At 40.4% G+C, this 25,907-nt stretch overlaps 1 protein-coding gene and 1 pseudogene across 2 annotated transcripts in view; both read left to right on the top strand.

Moving 5' to 3' along the window:
- The window catches only part of NAPB (NSF attachment protein beta), a 51,018-nt gene that overhangs the window by 13,582 nt on the left and 11,529 nt on the right, over window positions 1–25,907 (top strand). Inside the window, exons 2-7 of one of the 2 annotated variants that reach the window (XM_059134219.1) lie at window positions 9,268–9,347; window positions 12,022–12,138; window positions 13,996–14,042; window positions 14,208–14,285; window positions 23,067–23,122; window positions 23,302–23,386. In XM_059134219.1, coding sequence (XP_058990202.1) covers window positions 9,268–9,347; window positions 12,022–12,138; window positions 13,996–14,042; window positions 14,208–14,285; window positions 23,067–23,122; window positions 23,302–23,386 — 463 coding nt within the window. Of the gene's footprint in view, window positions 1–9,267; window positions 9,348–12,021; window positions 12,139–13,995; window positions 14,043–14,207; window positions 14,286–23,066; window positions 23,123–23,301; window positions 23,387–25,907 lie in introns of those variants that run through there. The other variant, XM_059134220.1, reaches the window with a different exon arrangement.
- Window positions 14,294–23,059, top strand: LOC131808236 (ubiquinol-cytochrome-c reductase complex assembly factor 1-like; annotated as a pseudogene).

Raw genomic sequence — 25,907 nt, 5'->3', positions numbered from 1 at the left:
ATTTTATTAATTCTTTCAAAGAACCAGCTCCTACTTTCGTTGATTTGTTCTATTGTTTTTTTGGTTTCTATTTCATTGATTTCTGCTCTGATCTTTATGATTTCTCTTCTCCTGCTAGGCTTAGGGTTTCTTTCTTGTTCTTTCTCCAGCTCCTTTTGGTGTAGGGTTAGATTGTGTACCTGAGACCTTTCTTGCTCTTGAGAAAGGCTTGTACCGCTATATATTTTCCTCTCAGGACTGCCTTTGTTGTGTCCCACAGATTTTGAACCGTTGTATTTTCATTATCATTTGTTTCCATGATTTTTTTCAATTCTTCTTTAATCCCGGTTGACCCATTCATTCTTTAGAAGGATACTGTTTAGTCTCCATGTATTTTGCTTCTTTTCAAACTTCCTTTTGTGGTTGAGTTCTAGCTTTAGAGCATTGTGGTCTGAAAATATGCAGGGAATGATCCCAATCTTTTGATACCGGTTGAGTCCTGATTTAGGACCCAGGATGTGATCTATTCTGGAGAATGTTCCATGTGTACTAGAGAAGAATATTTATTCTGTTGCTTTGGGATGAAATGTTCTGAATATATCTGTAATGTCCATCTGGTCCAGTGTGTCGTTTAAGGCCTTTATTTCCTTGCTGATCTTTTGCTTGGATGATCTGTCCATTTCAGTGAGGGGAGTGTTAAAGTCCCCTACTATTATTGTATTATTGTTGATGTGTTTCTTTGATTTTGTTATTAATTGGTTTATATAGTTGGCTGCTCCCACGTTGGGGGCATAGATATTTAAAATTGTTAAATCTTCTTGTTGGACAGACCCTTTGAGTATGATATAGTGTCCTTCCTCATCTCTTATTATAGTCTTTGGCTTAAAATCTAATTGATCTGATATAAGGATTGCCACTCCTGCTTTCTTCTGATGTCCATTAGCATGGTAAATCTTTTCCACCCCCTCACTTTAAATCTGGAGGTGTCTTCGGGTTTAAAATGAGTTTCTTGGAGGCAACATATAGATGGGTTTTGTTTTTTTATCCATTCTGATACCCTGTGTCTTTTGACAGGGGCATTTAGCCCATTAACATTCAGGGTAACTATTGAGAGATATGAATTTAGTGCCATTGTTTTGCCTGTAAGGTGACTGTTACTGTATATGGTCTTTGTTCCTTTCTGATCTACCACTTGTAGGCTCTCTCTTTGCTTAGAGGACCCCTTTCAAGATTTCCTGTAGAGCTGGTTTGGTGTTTGCAAATTCTTTCAGTTGTTGTTTGTCCTGAAAGCTTTTAATCTCTCCTTCTATTTTCAATGATAGCCTAGCTGGATATAGTATTCTGGGCTGCACTGCATGTTTTTCTCGTTTAGTGCTCTGAAAATATCATGCCAGCTCTTTCTGGCCTGCCAGGTCTCTGTGGATAAGTCAGCTGCCAATCTAATATTTTTACCATTGTATGTTACAGACTTCTTTTCCCGGGCTGCTTTCAGGATTTTCTCTTTGTCACTGAGACTTGTAAATTTTACTATTAGGTGACGGGGTGTGGGCCTATTCTTACTGATTTTGAGGGGTGTTCTCTGAACCTCCTGAATTTTGATGCTGGTTCCCTTTGCCATATTGGGGAAATTCTCCCCAATAATTCTCTCTAGTATACCTTCTGCTCCCCTCTCTCTTTCTTCTTCTTCTGGAATCCCAATTATTCTAATGTTGTTTCGTCTTATGGTGTCACTTATCTCTCGAATTCTCCCCTTGTGGTCCAGTATCTGTTTGTCCCTCTTTTGCTCAGCTTCTTTATTCTCTGTCATTTGGTCTTCTATATCACTAATTCTTTCTTCTGCCTCATTTATCCTAGCAGTGAGAGCCTCCATTTTTAATTGCACCTCATTAATAGCTTTTTTGATTTCAACTTGGTTAGATTTTAGTTCTTTTATTTCTCCAGAAAGGGCTTTTATATCTCTCGAGAGGGTTTCTCTAATATCTTCCATGCCTTTTTCGAGCCCGGCTAGAACCTTGAGAATTGTCATTCTGAAGTCTAGATCTGGCATATTACCAATGTCTGTATTGATTAGGTCCCTAGCCTTCGGTACTGCCTCTTGTTCTTTTTTTTGTGTTGAATTTTTCCGTCTTGTCATTTTGTCCAGAGAAGAGTATATGAGGGGGCAAGTAAAATACTAAAAGGGTGGCAACAACCCCAGGAAAATATGCTTTAACCAAATTAGAAGAGATCCCAAATCATGAGGGGGGAGAAAGGGGATAAAAAGAGGTTCAAAAAGGAAGAAAGAAAAAAAAGAAAAAAAAAAAGAAAGAAAAAAAAAAAAAGAAAAGAATTTAAAAAAAAAAGAAAACACCTTTCAGAAAGTGGTTGTTTTCTGTTTCCAGAATTGCTGTTCTTCTTCTCTTCGATCTGCCGATGGATTTTCAGGTGTTTGCAATCTTTAGATAAGCTATCTAGCTGATCTCCGGCTAGCTGAAGTAGTCTCTGCCTGCTACTTCTCTGCCATCTTGACTCCTCCCCCCCCCCTTTTTTTTTTTTTTATTGAAAAGTGTTAGGGAGGAGTGCTAGGGGTGTGGTGTGACTCTTGGTACTGTGATACTCCTTTGTTTCACAGGACTCTTAGTTTATTTCTATCACTGGTTTTCTTTCCTTTCACTACCAAGCTTCCATGGAGCTGCCTCTGCCTCTCCCAGAAGCCAGTTCTTCTGGAGGCCACCACCTCTAGCCACGTTTTCCTTGCATTTCCCTAGTTCTAGTGCTCTAGTGGCTGTGATGTTGTGATGTAATAAGAAATGTATATTTGTTCTTCATCCTTGGTTCCTGGCACAGAACTTGTAAAGCACTTGTGGGATCCTCAGTGATAAGAGTGAGAGAAGGATCTTCTGTATCATAATAAACCCCTTTCAACATTACTAAAGTTTTTGCTAATGAGGTGACTGTTGTTGGGGCCCTAGGTGGCTTCAGAATGAGGGCTGGTCCTCAGAGGAGCCAACCATATAGTTAGAGGGTTGGAACTTTCAGCCCCACCCCCAAACCTTCCCAGGAGAGAAGAAGGGTTGGGGATTGAATTGATCACCAGTGGTCAGTGATTTAATTAGTCATGCCTATGTAGTGAAGAATCTTCCCAGAACCCTAAATGGTGGGTTCAGAGAGCTTCTGGGATGGTGAACATATGGAGGTATTGGGAGGTGGTGCCCCTGGAGAGGGTATAGATGCTCCTTGTACTCCTTCCAATATACCTTGCCCTGTGCATCTCTTCCATTAGCTGTTTCTGAGTTACATCGTTTGTGATCTTAAGAAAATGTTTTCCTGAGTTCTGTGAGTTCTTGAAAATTAATCATATTTGAGGAGGGGGTTGTGGGAACTCATTTTTAGCCAAGTTAGAGATGTGAGTACCTTGAGGACCCATTACTTGAGAATGTTGTCTGAAGTAGGGGCAGTCTTGTGGGACTGGCCCCTTATCATGTTGGGTTTGCATTGACTCTGGGTAGTGTCACAGTTGAATTGAATTGTAAGACACCTAGTTGGTGCCTGCAGAGAACTGGAGAATTAGATGTGGAAAACCCACATGTTTGGTGTCAAAAGTGTTGTGAGTAGGGAAATAGCATTTCTGTTAATGGAGATATTTTAAACAGAGTTTGAATTTTTCTCTCCTTTCTGGATACTTTTTGTGTTTGCTTTTTAGTTTGGATGATAAATGGGAAAACTTCCCAAAAAATGTAATGTGGGTAATTTCTTCCACGCAGATCCTGAATGGTCAGCATTGTTACTGAGACCTGTGTGCCAGGCCCTGTTCTGGTTTCTGTCCCTAGGGTCAGCCTAAGGGCTAAAGTAATGTTACTCAAAGATAGTGAAAGTAAGGAGCTGTCCTGGTTGGTGAGGTCTTCTCCCACGGGTCCCAGGCATTCGGAAAAGTTATCCCTGTTTGCAGTCCTCTGATGTAGTTTGACATCCATTCAGGATACTTCGATTATGATAGAGTTGAATTTTGTCTCTAGTTCTGCTTTCACACCGAAACAGCACTATCAGTGTCATTTTTTATATTTCTTCTCTGCTACTCTGTGATTTTAGAAGCAACTTTGCTTCTCCCTCAGCAGTTGCCTCCTTTTCTTTTGGGTACATCTCATTGTGTGTGCTGTTAGTCCCCATGATGCTACTTTAACGTCCCCCTCTTCTCACCCACAGTCCTAGAAGAGCATGTACTATGATTGCCAGTGTTTTGTAGTACTCCAAAAATAGTTCTTATTCAGGATGAGGAAAAATTAAGACTTTAGATTATTTGAGGATTAATTTGTTTTTAAAAAATCAATAACTGATCTGCGTTTAGATGTTATGGGAGTTCATTGAAATAATGGGCTGTAGTTTCCTAGGCTGGATTCTCCTCCCCGTGCCCCCCAGCATCTGAATCGGAACAGACAGGGTGGGATTGTGAAGAGAAGGAGGGACTTGCAGGCTGGGCTCAAGGTACAGCTCTGTGGTTCACTGGCTCCTGGTGGGACATGTTGGGGCTCTCACCATGTTTCTTCAGTGGAACATGGGAGGTGGGATGGGCACTCAGATCTTTTCCAAGCACTGAAGTTAAATATTTTTTCCTCGGTATTCTGATCTCTTCATGGGTGAGAACATTTTTTTTTTTTCTTAGTGTTTTCTGACACTGATCTCAGTGAGTGTCTCCTGAATAAGCAGTGTCAAGAAGGGAAGGGAGTCCGTCTTGCCCCTGGAATCGAGAGTTGGTGGAGTCAACTGAGGCTGCATGGGTGGGATAGTGATGGTGGTGGCAGTGGTGATGGTGATGGAGGTGATGGTGGTGGCAGTGGTGGTTCTTAGGGCTGGTCAGTTTCCTTTTGTAGTGCAGAAGGCGTTTTCTTCAAACGTCTGGTAGCATAATCTCCCCAAATAGTTAAGTATGGCTCAGTTTAGCTTCTCTTAATGTCAGTTTAGTGCCCTGTACTTATATTTATATCACTTTATAATGTAGATTCCCTCTTAGAACTTAATTCTCTTTTCAAGGATCTTATACCTCACTTATGGAGGCTTTGAATAATAACCATTTGAATTATATGAACATAAGTTCTGAGTATCTGTCCTTAAAATTCAGAAACATTAACTTTCACATGAATAGAACACAGTAGGCATTTGGAATGATTTCAGAAGTACATTTTTTCATAAATTGTTAAAGTTATGTTTTGTTTATGACAAGTGAGTTTTTCTAGTGCTTATAAAATGAGTATACTTCTCAAGATTCTATTTTAGGAGAGGGGAGTGTTTTAGTTTTTATAAAAATATATTCATTATTTTTATAATGATCACTGAACATGACATCAGGTTCAGCGCCACCACTGACCTTGACTGGATGACCTTGGGTGAGCCATTGACCTCCATATACTGTTTTGTTTTTTCTTTTTTTAGTTTTATTTAGTTATTTGAGAGAGAGCACAAGCAGAATAAGAAGGAGAAGCAGGCTCCCCACTAAGCAGGGAGCCTGACGAGGGGCTCAATCCTAAAACCAGGGCTCAATCCCAAGACCCCTAGATCATGATCTGAGCCAGGCATCTGCAGATAGAATTTTCTCTTCTGTCAAATGGATTTAGCATCTTTCACTGTGGTTGTAATAATGATGGAAATGACATAACACATGTGGAACTATCCAGCATAAAACCTAGCATAATGTAGGCGTTCTATTATTCCTAGCTGAATCTGTCTCCAAAAATAATAGGGTAAAGTACATTTTAATTAAGCTAGTTTTATTTGGAAACCTTTAATAAGAATGATTGAACTATAATTACAGTGTAAGATTCCTGGTACACTTTAGAAAAATAAGACAAGAAAGTGGTAAGCCTTTGCTTGCTCCAGGGAATTATGGATGGCTAAGATAAAAAACTTAGGAATTTTCCATTGGGGTAATTAGCTAATTGTTTTATTGTTGTTTTAATATATAAGGGTGTGATTGAAAGAAAGCTTTGCTAATTCTGACAATATATTTTTGGTGTGGCTTGTCGCCATCCTGTCATTCACTGTGTGACATAGCCCCAAAAGGTTGTTTTTTTTTTTTTCTTTTTTTGTGTGTGGGGTGAGGAAGAGAGTGGTACAGCTTTATATATAATAAGTACTGTATAATTCATCCATTTAAAGTGTCCAGTTCAATAGTTTTTACCATAGTCACAAAGCTGTGCATCCATCATAATCCAATTTTAGAACATTCTCATTGCCACCAAAAGAAACTCTACTCTCCGTGCTCCTGCCCATTTTTCTCCCACACTCTAGGCAACCCACTAATCTGTTTTCTTTCTCTATAGATTTGCTTACTCTGAAATGATATCTTATAATATGCTCGTGGCTTCTTTCATTTAACATAATGCTCTCAAGGCTTATCCTCATTAGAGCTTTAGAGTACTTCATTTCTTTTTATTGTCCAATATTCCATTGTGTGCATATACCACGTTTTTTTTATCTTCTCATCAGTTGATGGACATTTAGGTTGTTCCCACTTTTGGGCAGTTATGAATAATGCTAGGGTGAATGTTTGTATACAAGTTTTTGTATGGGCATAGTCTTTTCATTTCTCTTGGGTGTGTACCACTGGGTCATATAGTAACTCTACGTTTAACCTTTTGAGCAACTGGGGCGCCTGGGTGGCTCAGTGGGTTAAAGCCTCTGCTTTTGGCCCAGGGCATGATCCCAGGGTCCTGGGATCGAGCCCCATCCGGCTCTCTGCTCAGCAGGGAGCCTGCTTTTCTTCCTCTCTCTCTGCCTGCCTCTCTGCCTATTTGTGATCTCTGTCAAATAAATTTTAAAAAAAGAAAAAAAAAAACTTCCTCGGAAGTATGATTTGAGCAACTAAATAAATGTGGCTGCAGCATTTTACATTTGTACCAACAGTATAGGAGGGTTACAATTTCTTTACATCCTCCCTAACATTTGTTATTATCTGTCTTTTGATTCTAGCCATCCTAACAGGTGTGAAATGGGATATCATTTGTGGTTTTGATTTGCATTTCCCTGATTACTAATGATGTTGAATAACTTTTCATGTGCTTATTGGCTGTTTGTGTATCTTCTTTGAGGAAATGTCTAATCAGATCCTTTGCCTATTTTTTTTTAAATTATTAAGTCATTTCTTTTTTTATTGAGTTGTAAGAGTTCATTACACATTCCAGATATAAGTCCTTTCCTTAGCAGACAGGCATGTCCCTTATTTGTACAAATATGCCCAAAAGTCTTTATGCCTTAGTACCTGCACATAATTATAATAATCATCTTGATTGAGTACGGACTCTGGGTTAAGCCCTGCAGCGGCCACTATATATGGATTATTTCCATTGATCTTTATAATGACCCACAAGTAGATATTCTGCTATCTACTGTTTACACATGCAAAAACTTGAGGCCCAGAGAAGTAGTTACCGCCTAAGGTGTGAGTCACACTGGAGTCAGTGTACTGCACCGGAGGTGTACTGACACAGAATTGTCTATGTCCCTCTGCTAGAGCTCAGACTCTCTTTGAGTTTCTGATATATGCATATGTGCTCACTGTTGTTCATATTGTGCCCACTCTCCAAGGGTCAACCTTGATCTCCCCTTTCTCTTAGTCCTTGTGTCCTTAAACCACTCTGAATTCTTCACTGCATATGGTGTTTTATCTTCATTCTTTGGTTATTTATGTTTATAGTATAGCTAGACAAGGTAGAGAAACATCATTTATAAAAGGGTCTTCGTTTAGCTTAGGAAGAACGAAGGCTGAATTAGAAAACTCTGGTGCAAGTTACAGAGGATTATTTTTGCCTTTGTGTAAGAGGACATGTCTGACAGCTAAAGCTGTCCCTCAGTAGAATCAGCTGCCTAGTGGAGAACTTTCCATAACAGTATGTATTCAAGCAGCAGTTTTTAAATTTTTCTCAGGATGTTATAAAATGCATTTCCACATGGGTTGATGGTCTGGACACTGAGGCCCTTCCATGATGGAGAACAGCTTGTCTCCTGCCAGAGGTGATAATGTTGCAGTCAAAAAGCATGGCTTCAGGCTTTTGTTTTTGTTTTTTTTCATTTGTTTGTTTTTAAAGTCTGGATAAACATAGTGCTAAACTCTTAAAAAACAGGGTAAAAAATGTCTTTAATCTTCAAATCTTAATCTTATGCAAAGATTGTACTTCTTGGGGCGCCTGGGTGGCTCAGTGGGTTAAGCCTCTGCCTTCGGCTCAGGTCATGATCTCAGGGTCCTGAGATGGAGCCCCACATAGGGCTCTCTGCTCAGCAGGGAGCCTGCTTCCCACTCTCTGCCTGCCTCTCTGCCTACTTGTGATCTCTCTCTCTCTCTCTGTCAAATAAATAAATAAAATCTTTAAAAAATATATATTGTACTTCTTATTTCTCCAATTGACCTAAAACTTCAATTTCTATACATGGAAAACTCTGATTAAAAACTCTGGCTCTAGAGCGTATCATGCTTAGCGAAATAAGTGAAGCAGAGAAAGACAACTATCATATGATCTCCCTGATATGAGGAAGTGGTGATGCAACATGGGGGCTTAAGGGGGTAGGAGAAGAATCAATGAAACAAGATGGGATTGGGAGGGAGACAAACCATAAGTGACTCTTAATCTCACAAAACAAACTGAGGGTTGCTGGAGGGACGGGGGTTGGGAGAAGGGGGGGTGGAGTTATGGACATTGGGGAGGTTATGTGCTTTGGTGAGTGCTGTGAAGTGTGTAAACCTGGCGATTCACAGACCTGTACCCCTGGGGATAAAAATATATGTTTGAAAAAAAAAAAAAAAAAAAAAAAAAAAAACAACTCTGGTTCTAGGGCGCCTGGGTGGCTCAGTGGGTTAAAGCTTCTGCCTTTGGCTCTCAGGTCATGGTCTCATGGAGCCCCACATAGGGCTGTCTGCTCAGCGGGGACCCTGCTTCCTCCTCTCTCTCTGCCTGCTTCTCTGCCTACTTGTGATCTCCGTCTGTCAAATAAATAAATAAAATCTTAAAAAAAAAAAAAAGACCTCTGGCTCTGAGATGAGTCTGTATTTGAGTCTCAGTCTAAGACTCAGTCTGAGACTCTGTATTTGAGTCTCAGTTCTGTGGCATCCTTGGGGTATTTGCTTTACTTTTGTATGCCTCAGTTTCCTCATTTAGAAGACAGGAATAATAAGTGTGTACCCTTTGAGCAAGCAGCTAAGATTCTTTACTTGTCTGGCGCATAGTAAATGCTCATTAAATGCTTATTATTTGAGGGAGGGAGAGTTAGAGATGTGGATGGTTGCTGTAGGAAAACTTAACCTCATTTTTAAATTTTTCTCAGAGGAAACACAAAAATAGAAGAGGCTTGTGAAATGTATACCAGAGCTGCAAATATGTTCAAGATGGCTAAAAATTGGAGTGGTATGTATACATTTTTTTGTCTTTTTGTTTGTTTGTTTGTTTGTTTTTACTTTTCAGGCAGGTAACTTTAAAATCATCTTGAAGGAAGAAATAGCTGTCTGCATTCCTCCTGTCTCACCTCCCTGGCTGAGACAGGTGTGCTTGCTGGAATAACTGGTGTGGCCACCATGGCCTGGAAGAAAAGAACCTTGATCTAAGTGAACAAAGCCTGTTTTTTTTGTTTGTTTGTTTTTTTACCTAAACATTGGTTGAGAATTTCTTACTGTGGGAGGAGCTCTGTGGTAGCTGATTGAGGTTACATTGAGAAATGTGACAGTAAGAGTGTTACTTCTATAAACTCCAACAGATTTATTGTTACTTTTAACATTATGCTTTCTATCCAGTGAAATTACATGTAACAAAATCAATTCCAAAATAGTGGAATTATTTTATTGGTCTGAGAAAAGATGACTCTTTCTAACAGTGATTTGAGAATCAAACTTGTCCCCTACTATAAAAAAGGGGCTTGTTATGTCTCTGTGATAGGATCTTTCTGTAATGAAAATGGAGCCAGCCTTCAGCTAGAACAGGGACTGGGTCTGTAGTCCTGGCTTGCACCTGCTACATGATCTAAAGTAGGGATGTTGCCCTCTACACAAATCTTTTCCCCATCTGCTTTTTTCCCCTAGCTTTATTGAGATATAATGGACTATAATATTGTATAAGCTTAGGGTGTAACTGTGTTGATTTACCCATTAAGGCTGACACTTTAAAAGCATTTCAGTGAAGAAATTGCTATAGAAATATAAGAATCTGAATGAATGGTCCTTTCTGAGTAAAATTCACTTATCGATTCAGTTTTAGGTTAAAAGGATATGTTATGTTTTCAAAATGTACTTACACCTGAATTATAATATATTGAAAACTGTAGAGGAGAAAAGAGCATTGTCTCACCATTTGTATCTTTTGTATCATATAAAGGTATAATCCAAGGAATGATTTGCATGTACTGATGAGATTGGCCATTGTATGCATAACAGGAGCCAATCTGTTAGAAGCATTTTACTTGGGAGGCTCAAGCTATTACTGTACTCTACTGAGGCGGAGCCCATCAGAGCTGCCATTCAGTTAGCTGCTGCCACATGTGCTTGCCTACTCCCCTGGCAGCCCCTCCTGTGGGACCGCCAACCCCATGATTCACCAGTTTAAGGGTTAAAGCATGGTGGGCAAGGGTTCCCCAGTCTCACTCAGTGGGGGGCCACTTCCTCTCTGATTGCTCAGACTGATGTCTGAGATTTTCAACACTACCTGGGCACTCTTTTTCTCTGGCTAGAGCCAGAGTTGAGCCAGGGCAGGCTGGATCGGGAGTCCGTACCGATTCTTTTCTTTTCCCTCAGGTGGAAGTCCAGAAGCCTGAGTAGGAACTGTGTGGTTACCTCTGGAAGAGGAGTCAGAATAAGGGATGATAGCCAAAGCTTTGTGGAATTGAATGCTTTATTTCTTAATACCAGCAATGGGTTTTTTTGGTGTCTGTCACGATTTTTGAAATGACTAACAATATTTTTTTTAAGTACCAAAAGGTCTTCTGATGTTCGTCATCATGTTTTTTCTAGTGAAGGGATCTCTTTCCCATCTATTCCTATAAGTGCTGACTTCCCTATTCCAGACCTCACTGAGCTGTGACCCCACAGGCTTTGTGCTTCCCAGTCTGTGGTGGTTCTCTCTGAGCCAAGAACTTCATGACACTGGGGGCTCATCCTTGTCCAGGTTCTTCGTGCTGGCATTAAGGCATTAAAGCCTTCCAGAATTGTCCCCATAGCATTTTCAGCCTTCACCTCTCCTGCCCGCTGTGTTCATCCCTCCTGCAGGTAGCGTGGGCTTATCAGTGGCCTCTGTTCTGAGGTTTTTCTTGCCTTCAAGCATTTATTCCTTGTTCATGTCACTCCTGTGGCTAGGCATTCCTTCCCTCCTTCTTTTCTGCCACTCCAGAATTTACAGTCCCTGATCAAAACCTTTTTGAAAAAATTCTGTGCGTAAACCTTTCACATTATGTCTTGTCCCAGCAGAAACCCGGACCGCACCTAACCAAACCCACCCATCATCCCACAAGGAATGTGCAAGTTTTCACACTAACTGGGAGAAAAAAACATATTAAACCTCATATGAAGTTCAGTCAGATTTTGTTATAACTTAAGAAACTTTGAGTTTTGAAATTGTGGGCCTAATTTTCACTCTTTGAGATACTTACTTTGTCCGAGAAGGTTCCATCAGCGCTTTCTTCAACAATGACAGCCAAGTCCATGGGGCGCTGTGAGAAAAAAGATGAGCAAATAAGTATTCCTGACCTCAGTGTTTTACCTTTCTTCAAACACCTATAGCTTGATGCCCTGGTCAGTGTTTAATATATGCTAGAGTTGAACGGGACTGGCTCTGGTACTAAATGGAGACCTGTTACTCAGGTGCCACTTGGAGGTTTCCTGGGGCTGAGAGATACTTTTGTCACTGTTCAACTTGGTTCAGGTTTCTTTACACATATCTGAGTTGCACTTGACCACATTTACATGTGCTTTTGACTGAAATGCTGCTTTTCAGTGACAAGGAACTTTTCCAGGAGTAGGTCCAGTACTTAAGAGCACAGACCACCCTGGGAACACCTGTTCCTCTGTGATTAATTGTAGTGACCTGTCTTCTTCAGCTGCAGGAAATGCATTTTGTCAGGCAGCCAAGCTCCATATGCAGCTTCAGAGCAAGCATGATTCTGCCACCAGCTTTGTGGATGCTGGCAATGCTTACAAGAAGGCAGACCCTCAAGGTAAGATGCACCTCCATCTCTGTGACTAGAACCATAGGGTCAATGTCAGGGACCTTTCTCACAGGATATGGTGCACAACCTTGGAGTCCTGGGAAAAATAAATTTTTGTGCTTTGGGATGATAGACATTTTAGTAATTTTAGGGATTTTTCCATAATTATTTTGAGGTTTTATGAGGAGAAATTATGTTCAATTTGTCCTGGCTATTTAGTTGACAGCACTGTTTTCTTAAATGCCATTTAACTTTATGAATATATTATTACTCAGTAAAGAAAAAGAATGGTCCCTCACTCCTAAATATAAGTGCATTTTAAGATCCAGTTAATGGGAGATTATAATATCTGATAGGTAAAAACAACTTATTCACCCAATATTCATCTGACTTTTTGAGGAATGTTTTTCAAAGTACTGGTTTTGAAGAAAGAATGAACTTGTATATTTAAAGTGGCAAAATTTTGCAGATATTATTTCTTTTCTAGTTAAGAGTATAAACTCAGTGATTAAAAGTACTAACTTCTTCCTATAGCACATGCACTAGTAGCTGTGGAGTCTCATTTTTCTCTTTTAGCAGTGCATTTTAACAGAGAAATCCCAACTTTTATTATGAATATATAATTGAAAATGAAGCTGCTTCCAGGGCTTTTGTATAAAGATTAATCACATTCTATTTCCACATGTTAAAAACTGGACATGGCCTAAATGAACAGCACGGATAGGATGGTAAAATTATAATGCATCAGTATTCTAGAATATGATGCAGGCATTAATAAATTCCCTGGATTAAGAGCTTCTTCAATGAGCGTCAATATCTACATGGTAACCAAAGAACCTCATGAGAATTGAGATCTCAAATTTATGAAGAAAGGTGTGCACATAGAAATGCATCCAGAAAACACTGGAAGGAAAAGTGGATCAAAATACTAGCAGTGGGTTTGAGTGGCATCGTGGGTAGGTTATTTTTCTGTATTTTTAAAGATACAATAAACCGCATTTCTTAATATAGCGTGGGAGGAAGTTGAATTTTAATTTTGTTAATCTGTGCACCTTTCTAATGCTTCAGTCAGGCCTTTTCTCTTTGCTGCCTCCTTTAAAGCAAAAGCAATAAATTTGGAGCTGTCCCCCATATGTCAGCCTTATAAAGACCACCATTTTGTGACAGGAAATTTGTTGGCTCAGTGTTTCAGAAAATGAATAGAATTTATTAGCAGTATCACTAGATTTTTTTTTTCTTCCTTTTGGCATATATCGGTAAACCAAAAATTAGCGTCTTTTAATGTTGTATGAAATGTTGACTTTGAGTTGTTTGAACAGGTATTTCGAAGTGCTTTTGATTTTGGCTGCATGAAGAATCAAATCTATTGAAATGATCTTCTTTATGAAGGACTGTCTTCTATAATTCATATATATTATATATATAATTCATATGAATTATATATATAAATTCTAGAAGACATATATATGTACACATATATATATATAACATATATATATGATATCATTTGAGGAATGTTTTTACATTTATATTTTACCAACTAAAGCTGATCAGTGTTGATGACAGCCCACATGGTTTTGTCTGCTTTTTAATGTAGTCTTGGCCCTGGCTGGGGTCTTCACTGTCAAGTTGAGAGTACTGAGCCAGTCCCAGGCCAGCTGCAGTTACACCTGCTGGGAACTGACCATACTGAGGAGTCTGGCCTTGTGTGTGATTTCTGCTTGCTTTTTACTAACTCACCTGCCCACCATCCACAGCAAATGCAACCTCTTTAACATTCTAGTAACAGCCAGGAAGATAGGCTCCCCAGAACCCTCTTTGACTGAATGGATTTTTCATTGTTTTTCTTAAATGCCTTCGCTTCAGAGGCTATCAACTGCTTAAATGCAGCCATCGACATTTACACAGACATGGTAAGACACTGCCTTGCTTGAGCGGCTATGGGGTGGAATCCTGGAGATGGCTTACAGTTGTACTTTTGTCGTTGTTTTTTGCTTCCCAAAGGGATTGACATTCAAAATGGTAAAAGCAGGACGTAACTCTGTATTTTTGTTTGTTTGTTTTTTTTTTAACCCCAGGGAAGGTTTACAATCGCAGCTAAGCACCACATCACCATTGCGGAGATCTATGAGACCGAACTGGTAGACATTGAGAAGGTAAGCTGGGCACAGTTCCTCCACAGCTGGGTACGAGGCAGGTGGATGACATGACTCAGGGAGCTCTCTCCCAGAGTTAAGTGGTACAGCGCCATTGAGATGGCTTCATATGGAGGGTGGGTGGCCTGACAGACTGAAGACTAGATGGGCCTCTGTTGGGGTGAGCACGTGGCCCCTGAGAGCTGGGTAAGGTTTACCAGGCCTTCCTGTTATCTCTGCTCTGGGTGACTCATGTCAGGATGGTAGTGTCAGCAGAAGTCTTTCTCTTGGTCACCAAGGCCTCTGTGGCCCTGTGAAGGAAGCTTTAGGACTGCAGGCGTCTTCACACCTTTATATTCAGGCCCTGACCTGGAGAAGGAAGGAAGCTGAATGCCAGCTTGGCCACACCTGGTCTGGTTTGCTGAGCTCTGATTTATAGTAGCAAAAGAAGAGAGGCAGGAGAAAATGCTCACTGAGCACCACTGTTTCCCAGGCTCTGTTCTTGCTTGCATGCTGTGGATTTAACTGCTTTCCAGTTTTACAACACAGAGGTCCCCTGATGGGTGTGGGAGTTCGGACTTGGAAGGACTGCACTGCCTAGAACCACTTAGGTTGGAACCAGCGGAGCTGAGGCAAAGCTGGCCCCAGCACACAGCTTCCTCCTGTTTCATACTGTCTTCTCACAGGAGATGGCTGGCAGGGCTCAAGGTACCTCAGCAAGAGGAAGACATTTGTCAGACTCCAGAGGCTGCCACAGTTCTGGAGACAGATGTTTGTGTAACACTGTCTTAAGTACTGTAGAAGGAAGACAGGAGGTGTGACTGAGAAGGACAAACAGTAGTGGAATCCATTGGTTGTTTTTGCCAGGCTGATGAGCACCAGGCATGCTCTTAGGAGTACAGCTGTGTCCTATCTGAATAGTCAGAGCACTCCTTGAGCCTGCTGTGGCATCAGACAGGCGTCCCTCTTCTCTCTTTTGTCTCAGGGTTTCTCTCAACCTCTGGCACAGGTGCCTAATGATGCCTCCTCTTCTCCCCGCCCTCTTGTGTGGGGCACCCAGGGTTGACTCCTTGTCTTCCTTTGCTCCACATTGCTCCCTTAGTACTCTCTGTGCACTCAGCATCATAGCTTTACAGATCATCTGTATGCCAGTGGCTTGAAAGTCCATCTGCAGTCCGCATCTCTTTACACCTCAGATTCTACCCTCCTGTCTGTGACCATCAACCTCCAACCCAGTGTGTCTGAGTCAGAATTCTGATACCCCACCATGTTGTTCCCCTCCAAACCATAGGCATCCTTGCCTTCTCCTTTGCTGTACATCCAGCCTACAGGCGATTTCTCTGATGGTGTCCTCCATGCTCCCACGTCTGGGCACCTCTCACTCAACCTTGTTGTCAGCTTTCCCTGGATCTCTGCATGGAGCCTCCAAACTGGCTTCCCTTCTTTTCCTGCTTGAGCTCTGAGTCCTGGGCATAGGGTCCTCATCACCCCTTCTTTTGGATTCACCCTCTTCTGCTTCTGTGCATTTTCTTAGGGAAAGGGGGCTTTATACTGACAAATAGCATGTTGACCAAAATTCTAGGGGACCATCAAGAGGGTAGGTGTAATATGTTAGCAAGTTAGGAAGATGGACACTGTTGTCAACATAAGAAATTTCTTCCTGATACGAAATGGTAATTTCGTATATATTATACTGGTTTTGATACTGTGAATAATAGTGACCCTCTACCCCAGTGTAAGGATTGCCAGAGCAATCCTCTTTAAATGGGCTTTTTAGAAAAATTATCTTAAGATTTAGTCATTTCTTTTAAGGAGAGAGTGTGCACATGCATGTGTGTGTATGTGTGAGAGAGAGAGAGGGCAGGGGGAGGGGCAAAGGGAGAGGGAGAGAGACAGAATCTTCAAGCAGATGCCTCACTGAGTGCAGAGCCTGACTCAGGGCTCAGTCTTATTCCATGACCCATGAGATCATGACCTGAGCCCAAACCATGAGCCGGACGCTTAAACAGCTGAACTACCCAGGCGCCCCTAAATGGGCTTTTAAATGACCCAGAGGAACTGTGATTCATTTCTGTTTCAGCCCCTCAAGAACATGATTTAATACTGTTTGTTACTGTGTAGGTGTGCTGTGGCAAGTTCATGTTAGGTCCTATCTAGGGGTACATGTTCTAAGAATTGATCCCATCTGAAAGCCGTTTAAATCTATCTACAAAGTAGACTCTTCTTGTGACTTAGAAATTGCATTTGCTTTAGGACACTGATGAGGACCACAGTCCTAGAGGGTCTTGTCTCTCATTTCAGGATTCATATATTTTCCAGCATCGTGACATTTACCAGATTTCCCAGGAAGGAATATTATTGCAGTTCCTTTGGTGGGCTACTTAAATAACAGGATAACAAGCTGGTTTTGTATTTATTGTTATGTGTGGTGTTGCTATTGGTGGCTGTGCTCTACTTTTGATATTTATCATGATCTTTGAAATTGTAAGAAACAGCAAGCAGATTTCTAATGGGAAGGGTCTACTTGTGCCTGTTAAATTTCACTACATTTTAAAATTCTAAACCAGGTGTGGACATCCAAAGATGACCTGTGAGGCTGTTGCCAGGCACCCGCTGGTGAAAGGACAACATAGGCTAAGGGTGGGGGCCACGGGGACTCTGGAATCCCCCGCCCCTTATCCAGAAATAGTTGTAGAGGAACATGGTATTGCTGGTGCGAGTCCTTAGGAACCAGATTACTATTTCCCAGTGGGTTGCAGTTTGCAGCTGATTGGAACCTGTATCTTCTACACAGGGATAGTAGGGCAGGTCTCTGTCTGGTACTTTCCAGTGTCCTCGGAAGAGCCAGTCCCTAGAATGTGGTGGGTCAGAACTGATGCCTGGGATAGATGTTTAGTGGAGTAGGAAGTATCACACCACAAATAAGCTTTCTACTACCAAATATTCACCACAGCCTATGGAGGAGAAGGTTGGTGCCTTCATGAAGATAACAGAAGCCATGGGATTTATAGGACCTTTGAAATACAGTAAATGGAAGATTAAGGTTGTAGCCCTGCGCATGTATACTAGCTGTGTGGAGAAAACTGACTTTGAGGAATTCTTTCTAAGGTGTCAGATGCCTGATACATTCAATTCATGGTTTCTTATGACTCTGCTTCACATCTGGGTGTGTCTAGTCCAAATGAAGCAGGAAGGGCAGAGTGGGAAATACTTGTGTGGGATCATAGTTCATTTTATGTGGGACGATGTTACAGTGTGGCAGAGTCATGGGGCTTAGGATCATCTAAAGCAAAACTATCAGATGGGGTCACAAAATGGGTTAATGTGGTTTTTTCCATTACGATGTTCTCCCTACAGAGTGAGGAATGAACAGAGTTTACATATGTATTATAAAAGTCATACATGTTCATAGACTAAAAAAATCAAACAATAAAAAGCATTTAATGTAAAGACAAGTGTCCTTTCCTCATTCCAACCTCCCAAAAGTAACCATTTTTTTTTTTAAGATTTTATTTATTTGACAGAGAGAAAGATCACAAGTAGGCAGAGAGGCAGGCAGAGAGAGGGGGGGAAGCAGGCTCCCCGCTGAGCAGAGAACCCAAAGCGGGGCTCCATCCCAGGACCCTAAGACCATGACCTGAGCTGAAGACAGAGGCTTAACCCACTGAGCTACCCAGGCACCCCAGAAGTAACCACTGTTAAGAGTTGATGTGTATCTTTCTAGTTGTTTCCTATGTAAGTGTAAATTATAAATATGTGTCCTTTAACATGACACAAATGGGCTTAACCATACAGTTTTGCATCTTGGCTTTTTAACTGAATACATATTAATTTTTTTTTTTTTTTTTAAGATTTTTTTAAAGTAATCTCTACATCCAACCTAGGGCTCAAACTCAGGACCCTGAGATCAAGAGTTGCCCCAATGACTGAGACAGCCAGGTGTCCCTATATGAGATACGCTTTTACTTTATGATTGTTTTTAAAATTCAAAACATTTTAACTAAGACAAAAATCCCTTTAATCAAGAATCTCATTGATAACCTAGTCGGTTACCTCTTTTAGGTGGTAATCACCTGTTTCCACTCTGGTGTTTATCTTTAAAAAGCTTTCTTCTGTGTTATCTATAGAAAATATATAATATTGATTTTGTGTGTGTATATTTGATTATACATATCATCCTGTGTACTAATATGCAATCAATATGTACTTACTTTTTTTTTCACTTGACAGTATGTCTTGGAGATTTTTCCATGCTACATGGGAGTTACTAAGTGGGAGGTCGTCACTTGTATTTGTTATAATTATTTGTTATAATTATATTATTTGTTATAATTATTTTCACACACTCCTATATCATCATCAAATGGTATCCTGTGCTTACTCTATGTATAAAAATTGTGGTCTTTGAGGCTAAATCATGGAGGTGATGGTTTCCTACTGAGAGGATATTTCCAAATTCTCATGTCTTTGGAGGAATTGTATATATAGGAACCACAGTGGACATGTGCTCATCTTAAGATGTTTTCAGGGACATTTACATGCCTTTCTCTGGGACAGCAGACCATTGGCATTTCTGTTCATTCTAAAAGAAAAATAGCATATGTCAGAGTTTTAGCTCCTATATAGCAGCGTCATGATCATTTGTTTTGGAGTCAGTGAGTACTGACTGTCTTTGTAAGTGTGTTCTTTGGTTTCTTGTTCATTTTTTTTTCACTATCAGGCCTTTCTGCTATCTTTGCTATCCAGAGTGGGTCAGCAGCCTTGAAGCTATTCATGTAGCAGAGTGTTCCACATGCCCTCAAGTACTTACTGTCCAACTCTGGCAGCACCCAGTGGATATAGGGTGGTACTTCTAGTCCCAAATCACTTAATGACAACCAGTGACACCCCCTGGCCAGCCAAAGCTTTAGCTGACTGCCATGCAGTGGCACAGTAGCTCTTCTGATTAGCCTGTTTTTTTCTTGTCACCATTGACTAAACTTGCCTGGACGTTAGACTGCTAGAGCCATGTGGGCACATGGCTTAATGAGCTATAGGTTACTGACTCTTAAACCTCAGGAACCTCTTAATTATCACACCCCACCATGAATTTCCTTTGGACCTCCATAAATATCTCCATCATGACCTCCAGCACTTTGAACCTTCTGTGTTACTTTATAATGTTAGTTCCACTTGACTGCATGCTTTGTAAAGCCAGGAGACCTGTCTTAACCACGTTTTTGCTTACATAGTAAAGCGAAACACTGAGTGAATAAATACTTGTTGAATGAATGAATAAATTGAATTTCAGCCTCTGAAATTGTTTTAAAGCTTCCCCCCCCCAAAAAAAAATGAGCTGTGACAACTTCTTTTCTCTGAAACTTCCCTGTTAAGCCACTAGATAAGGCTTTCCTTTCAACTACAGCTTCTTTCAAAACTTGGGAATATCATAAAGTTTGATTATTGTTTTAATTAGTATTATTAAAAACCAAGCTTTGGTTTTCCTTTTTACTATGATAAATCTAGCCGTAGTTTACAGTTATAACATTTCGATGAACCACTATCATTATTGAAGAACTATTAGGTTAAACCATATTCTCCACATTTGGCCATTTATTTTTACCCCCAGAACAGCAGTTACAGACAGTTCAATCCAACACTGTTCATTGAGTTCTGGTGTTGTAAGAACTGTAGAAATAAGTAGTGACACTCCCCACCACCCTCCAGGAGGTCTAGGGGCCATCATTTGAAATGCAGCTTGCCTTCATTCACTTAGCATCTATTTATTGAGCACTACTGTATGATAGACATGCTAGGCTCAGGGACATAATGGTGAGTGGAACTCTCATACAACCTGCCCTCGCAGAGCTTACATTTTAGTGGGAGAATAAATGCATTGATCAGATCATCCCACAGGCATGTGTATGTGACAGCTCTGACAAATGCTCAAAAGGAATCTGTCCCAGATGTTTTCTATATGTGTTTATGTATTTGTAAAAAGAGGGCCACAGTGTGTCTTTCATGTATTTTTGTTAATTTAATATTTCATGAAGAAATTTCCATAGTGATACTATCATTATCTTTTTTTTTTTTTCAGGAGGCTCCACCCACCCAATGTGGAGCCCAACACAGGGCTTAAACTCACAACCCTGAGATAAGGCCTGAGCTGTTATCAGGAGTTGGACCCTTAATCAACTGAACCACCCAAGCACCCCATCATTATTCTTTTTTTTTTTTTTTTTAAAGATTTTTTAAATTTATTTATCAGAGAGAGAGAGGGGGAGAGAGCGAGCACAGGCAGACAGAATGGCAGGCAGAGGGAGAAGCAGACTCCCTTCTGAGCAAGGAGCCCGATGTGGGACTCGATCCCAGGATGCTGGGATCATGACCTGAGCCGAAGGCAGCTGCTTAACCAACTGAGCCATCCAGGCGTCCCCCCATCATTATTCTTAATCTTAGGGTAGTAGTCTATTATATGCCTTGTTTCTAATTTTGCCTCTGTTATAAATAATACTCAGAAAATTTATTGGGGGAGCATATTAGTTAGGGTAGGCTAACCAAAAAGACCCAAACCATAATTATTTAAACCTAGAAATGTCAGGGTGCCTGGGTGGCTCATTCGTTAAGGCTTCAGCTTGGGTCATGAACCCAGGGTCCTAGGATCAAGCCCTGCACCAGGCTCTCTGCTCAGCAGGAAACCTGCTTCTCTCCTTCTGCCTGCCCCTCTGTCTGCTGCTCTGCTTACTTGTGCTCTCTCTATCAAATAAATAAACAAAATCTTAAAAAAAAAATCCCGGAAATGTCAGTTTTTCACACACTGTCAATGTGCTTTGTAGTCCAGACTTGGCTAATATTGACTGTGACCCCTTTAGCCCGAGGCCTCAGAGCAAACAAATTCTATAAACCAAGTCATTTTTGGTCTTGGTCATTGTACTAGTACCTGCAGAAAGTGGGGGCTGAGGCATTATGGCCAAGTCTGTCTCCAGTCAGCTCTGAGGAGCCATACCCAAAGCTTTAACATGGTTCCCTAAGCCTGTTTGGTTTGTTGTTTGTCTTTGTGCCTCCCTCTTAAGTCATTACTTGGTACTTCCTTGAAGCTATGGGCTTAGTGGGAAGGGAACACCTCTAGACTGTTGTTTGCATAATGCCAGCTTCCTCTTTAGGACTTACTGGGAAAACCTTGAAATTTAAGGCATAGCTCTATAGACCCATCACCTGTTTATGTACACCCACAAGTTAAGATTGTTTTTACAGGGACACCTGAGTGGCTCAGTCAGTTAAGCAGCTACCTTCTGCCCAGGTCATGATCCCAGTAACCTGGGATTGAGTCCCACATCGGGCTCTTTCCTTGGCAGGGAGATGACTTCTCCCTCTGCCTCTGCCTGCTACTCTGCCTGCCTGTGTTCGCTTTCTCTCTGACAAAGAATAGGTTTTACGGGGCACCTGGGTGGCTCAGTGGGCTAAGCCTCTGCCTTCGGCTCAGGTCATGATCTCAGGGTCTTGGGAACAAGTCCCGCAGTGGGGAGCCCGCTTCCCCCCGCCTCTCTTTGCCTGCCTCTCTGCCTACTTGTGATCTCTCTCTCTGTCAAATGAATAAATAAAATCTTAAAAAAAAAAAAAAAAAAGAACAGGTTTTGCATTTTTTAATCACTGTTGGGAAAAAAAGCAGTTCGTGACACATAAAAATCATGTGAAGTCGAAATTTCATTGTCTACAGATAAAGTTTTTGGAACATAGACACGTTGCTTTTGTGGCATTGCAGGAGAGCTAAGTTGTTGCAACAGACCGTTTGGCTCACAAAACCTAAAATATTTATAATTTGGGCAATTACAGAAAAGTTTGTCAGACACCTAGTTTAAAATGTTGTTCAAGCTTACGTTTTGCTGTTTGGGATATAGAGGTCATTGGCCTTTCCAGTCTTATGAGGCCCTATCACTGGACTTTGCCTATTCTTTTATAATTGCCTACAAACAAGCTAATTCTTTCCCGAGTTCTCTCTCACAAAACTTTGCTGCCATAGAGCTTCTTCCCTTGGAGTTTCTGGCTCCAGTAGGGATGTGTTTGTGTTCTGCCTTCTGAGTTGTCATATGCTTGATTTCACTCTATGTTATGCCACAGGGTTCCTAACTTTCCAGCCTGCAATTTGTTTCCTCTCCACTTCACTGTTAATTTAGCACCACATATTTTAGATTGAAGGCAACATCCTTATTCTAGATGACACTTAAGGTATTAAGGAGGAAATTCTGTGCTGCTGTAGTAAGCTGTAGATCTCTTCATATGTCTCTAATATAGCTGTCTTGGGTTTGGCAGCAGTAGGTACATGGTGGTTGAAGTATATTCTTCCCTTTGTAGTAATTTAGGAATCAGGTGGACAGCAGTTCTGCTGTCTTCAGTTTTTGGCTTCCCCTATCACTCCAGACTTGTTCATTGGCATTCTAGGTCTTGGGAGCGGAAGAGACCTGGAGAAGGGTGCACAGTTAGATGGACAGACCAAGCCTGGAAGAGGCTCACAGCATGCCTCTTTACATTCTGTTGGAAGCAACAGATCACAATGACCTGGAATTGCATTGGGGGCTGGGGAAATGATGTAGCTGGGCGTTTGCTTTGGGGGAAAGGAGGAAGAGATTTTGATGGATGGTAAGTATTCTGTCACTAGGCTTCTGGATGTGCATGCTCTCTTGTCTTCCCCAAATAAAGGAGGCCAGCTGTGAAAGGTGTGCTGTTGAAATAGGTTTATTATCTATAGGAATAATACCACTGCAAATTAATGTGTAATTGTAGCTCTTCTGAGTAGTTTGAATAAAATGCATGTGTGTTTTTCAGGCTATTGCACATTATGAACAATCAGCTGATTATTACAAAGGGGAAGAATCCAACAGGCAAGTGCTGTTTTTCTTAATATAATTAAAATTGGTTTTGTTACGTGCGATAAAAGACAAACCTTTACTATACTCTGTGAGCATATCAGGCTGTACCAAATAAAGATGTTGTACTGGGATACCTTTTAATTTTTCTGTTAAATTTTGTTAATTTGCTCTGCTCTGGTTCTTGATTTCAGTTCAGCTAACAAGTGTCTGCTGAAAGTGGCAGCGTATGCTGCCCAGCTGGAGCAGTACCAGAAAGCCATCGAGATCTACGAGCAGGTGAGGCTGCTGTGGTCTCAACAGTTTCTGGTAGAAGTCACTGAATCTTGTTCTTTCTTAATTATACATTTTATTTAATTTTACTTTTTATCGAGATATAATTCACACATCATATAGTTCACTCTGGTAAAGAATACAAGTCAGTGGGCTTTAGTATAGTCACAATTGTGTAACCATCACCAGCACCTAATGCTTGGAATTCCAAGCATTTTTGTTATCCACTAGTGGGGAGGACTCCATTCTTCCCTCCTCCCAGTCTCTGGAAACCAGTATCTAGTTTCTGTCTCAATGGATTTGTTCATTCTAGGCCTTCTAGGATAGGTGTCCTTTTGGGACTCACTTCTTTCACATAGCAGTTTTTTTTCAAGGTTCATCTTTTTTTTAGCATGTAATGATACTTCCTTTCTTTTCATAGCTGACTAATATTCTGCCATCTGTTTACCTGTTTTTCAGGAAATGTTTACCATTTGAGTTTTCTTCATTTTTGAACTATTTACGAATAATGCTGCTCTGAACATTTGTGTTCATGTTTTTGAGAAGGGAGGCTTGCCATTGTCTTGGTTATATGCCTGGGATTGGGATTGCTGGTTTATGTGGCAGGTCTGTTTTTAATTCTTTGAGGAACCATCAGACTCATCCACAGCGCCTGCCCCATTTTACATTCCCACCAGCAATGTGCCAGGATTCCAGTTGCTCCTCATCCTTAGCAGTACTGTCTTTTTGGTAATAGTTATCTTAGTGAGTATGAAGTAATTCATTGTGGTTTTGATTTCCATTACTTCTTACCTTCATGGTTGGTGATGTTGACCCTTTTCTTGTGCTTGTTAGCCATTTTATATCTTCATTGGAGAAATGTTTATTCAATTTCTTTGCCTATTTTTGAAGTGGGGTGTTTGTTTTTATGTATTGCATTTTAGGAATTCTTATTTCTAAGAAGTTAGAAATTCTTGTTTTAGATATTTATATTTTATTTATATTTTAATTTGTATTTTAGATATTAATTCCTTATCAGATATATGATTTACACATATTTTCTCCTATTCTTTGGGTTGCTTTTTACTCTGTTGTTGATGTCCTTTGACATGTAGTTTTGTTTTTGTTTTGTTTTTAAAGATTTTATTTATTTATTTGACAGATAGAGATCACAAGTAGGCAGAGAGGCAAGCAGAGAGAGAGGAGGAAGCAGGCTCCCTGCTGAACAGAGAGCCCGATGTGGGGCTCCATCCTAGGACCCTGGGATCATGACCTGAGCCAAAGGCAGAGGCTTTAACCCACTGAGCCACCCAGGTGCCCCTGACATGTAGTTTTTAACTTGGATGAAGTCCTAAGAGATTTATAGTTAGAGCCCTTAGGTTTTTAGGTCTTTGATTCATTTTGAGTTAATTTTTGTATATAGTGTTAGGTGAGGACCCAACTTCACTCTTTTGCTTGTTGCTATGCAGTTTTCTGAGCACTTTTTGTTGAATACACTTTTTTGCCATTAAATGGTCTCAGCCCCTTCATAGGAAATTATTTGAGTAATACTCTGTTTGACTATTCTGTCCCATTAGTCTTATATGTCTGTCTGTATGCCAGTATCACATTGTCTTGATTTTATGGCTTTGTTTTAAAATTAGGAACTGTAAGTCCTTCAACTTTGATCTTTTTTTTTTTTTTTCAACCCAAGATTATTTGCCTATTCTGGGACCCTGTCATGTCCATATGAACTTTAAGATCAGTTTGTCAGTTCATACTTCTTAGCCAGCTGGAATTTGATGAGGATTACATTGAATCTATAGACCGATTTGGAAAATATTGACATCTTAACATTCTTAAGTCTTCCATACTATGAACCCAAGGTGCGTTTGCTTTTGTTTAGATCTTCTCTAATTTTGTTCAGTAATATTTTGAAGTTTTTAGTGTGTAAGCTTTGCACTTCTTTGATTAAATATACTTCTAAGTATTTTATTCTTTTTAATGCTATTGTAAATGGAATTGTTTTCGCAGTTTTCTTTTCAGATTGTTAATTGCTAGTTTTATATACTGCAACATTGATGAATTAGTTTATTAGCTCTAATGGGTTTGGGATTTTTTTGTTTGTTTGATTTTTGTTTATCTTTGATTCCTTGGGATTTTATTTGTACAAAATCATGTATTCATGTCATCTGCAGGTAGCTCTACTTATTCTCCAGTTTGGTGGCCTTTTACGTCATTTTCTTGTTATTTGCCCTGACTAGACCTTCTAGAGCAATGGTAAATAGAAGTAGCAAGAGCACACATCCTTATCTTATTCCCATCTTAGACAGAAAGCTTTCAGTACTCATCATTCAATAGGATATTAGCTGCAGGTCTCTGGTGGATATGCTTTATCAGTTTGAGGAAGTACCCTTTTCTTCCTTCGTAGTGTTTTTATCCTCAAAGTATACTGGCTTTAGTCAAGCACTTTTTTATCCATCTGTTGAGATGATCATATGTTTTTTGTTCTTTATTAATATGCTGTATTCCATCAATGGATTTTCATATTTTGAGCCAACCTCTTACA

The sequence above is a fragment of the Mustela lutreola genome, chromosome 9 (assembly GCF_030435805.1).
Source record: "Mustela lutreola isolate mMusLut2 chromosome 9, mMusLut2.pri, whole genome shotgun sequence".
In the NCBI taxonomy this organism is placed as follows: domain Eukaryota; kingdom Metazoa; phylum Chordata; class Mammalia; order Carnivora; family Mustelidae; genus Mustela; species Mustela lutreola.
Note: the sequence above shows the minus strand (reverse complement) of the source record. Positions and strands in the feature narration are given on the sequence as shown.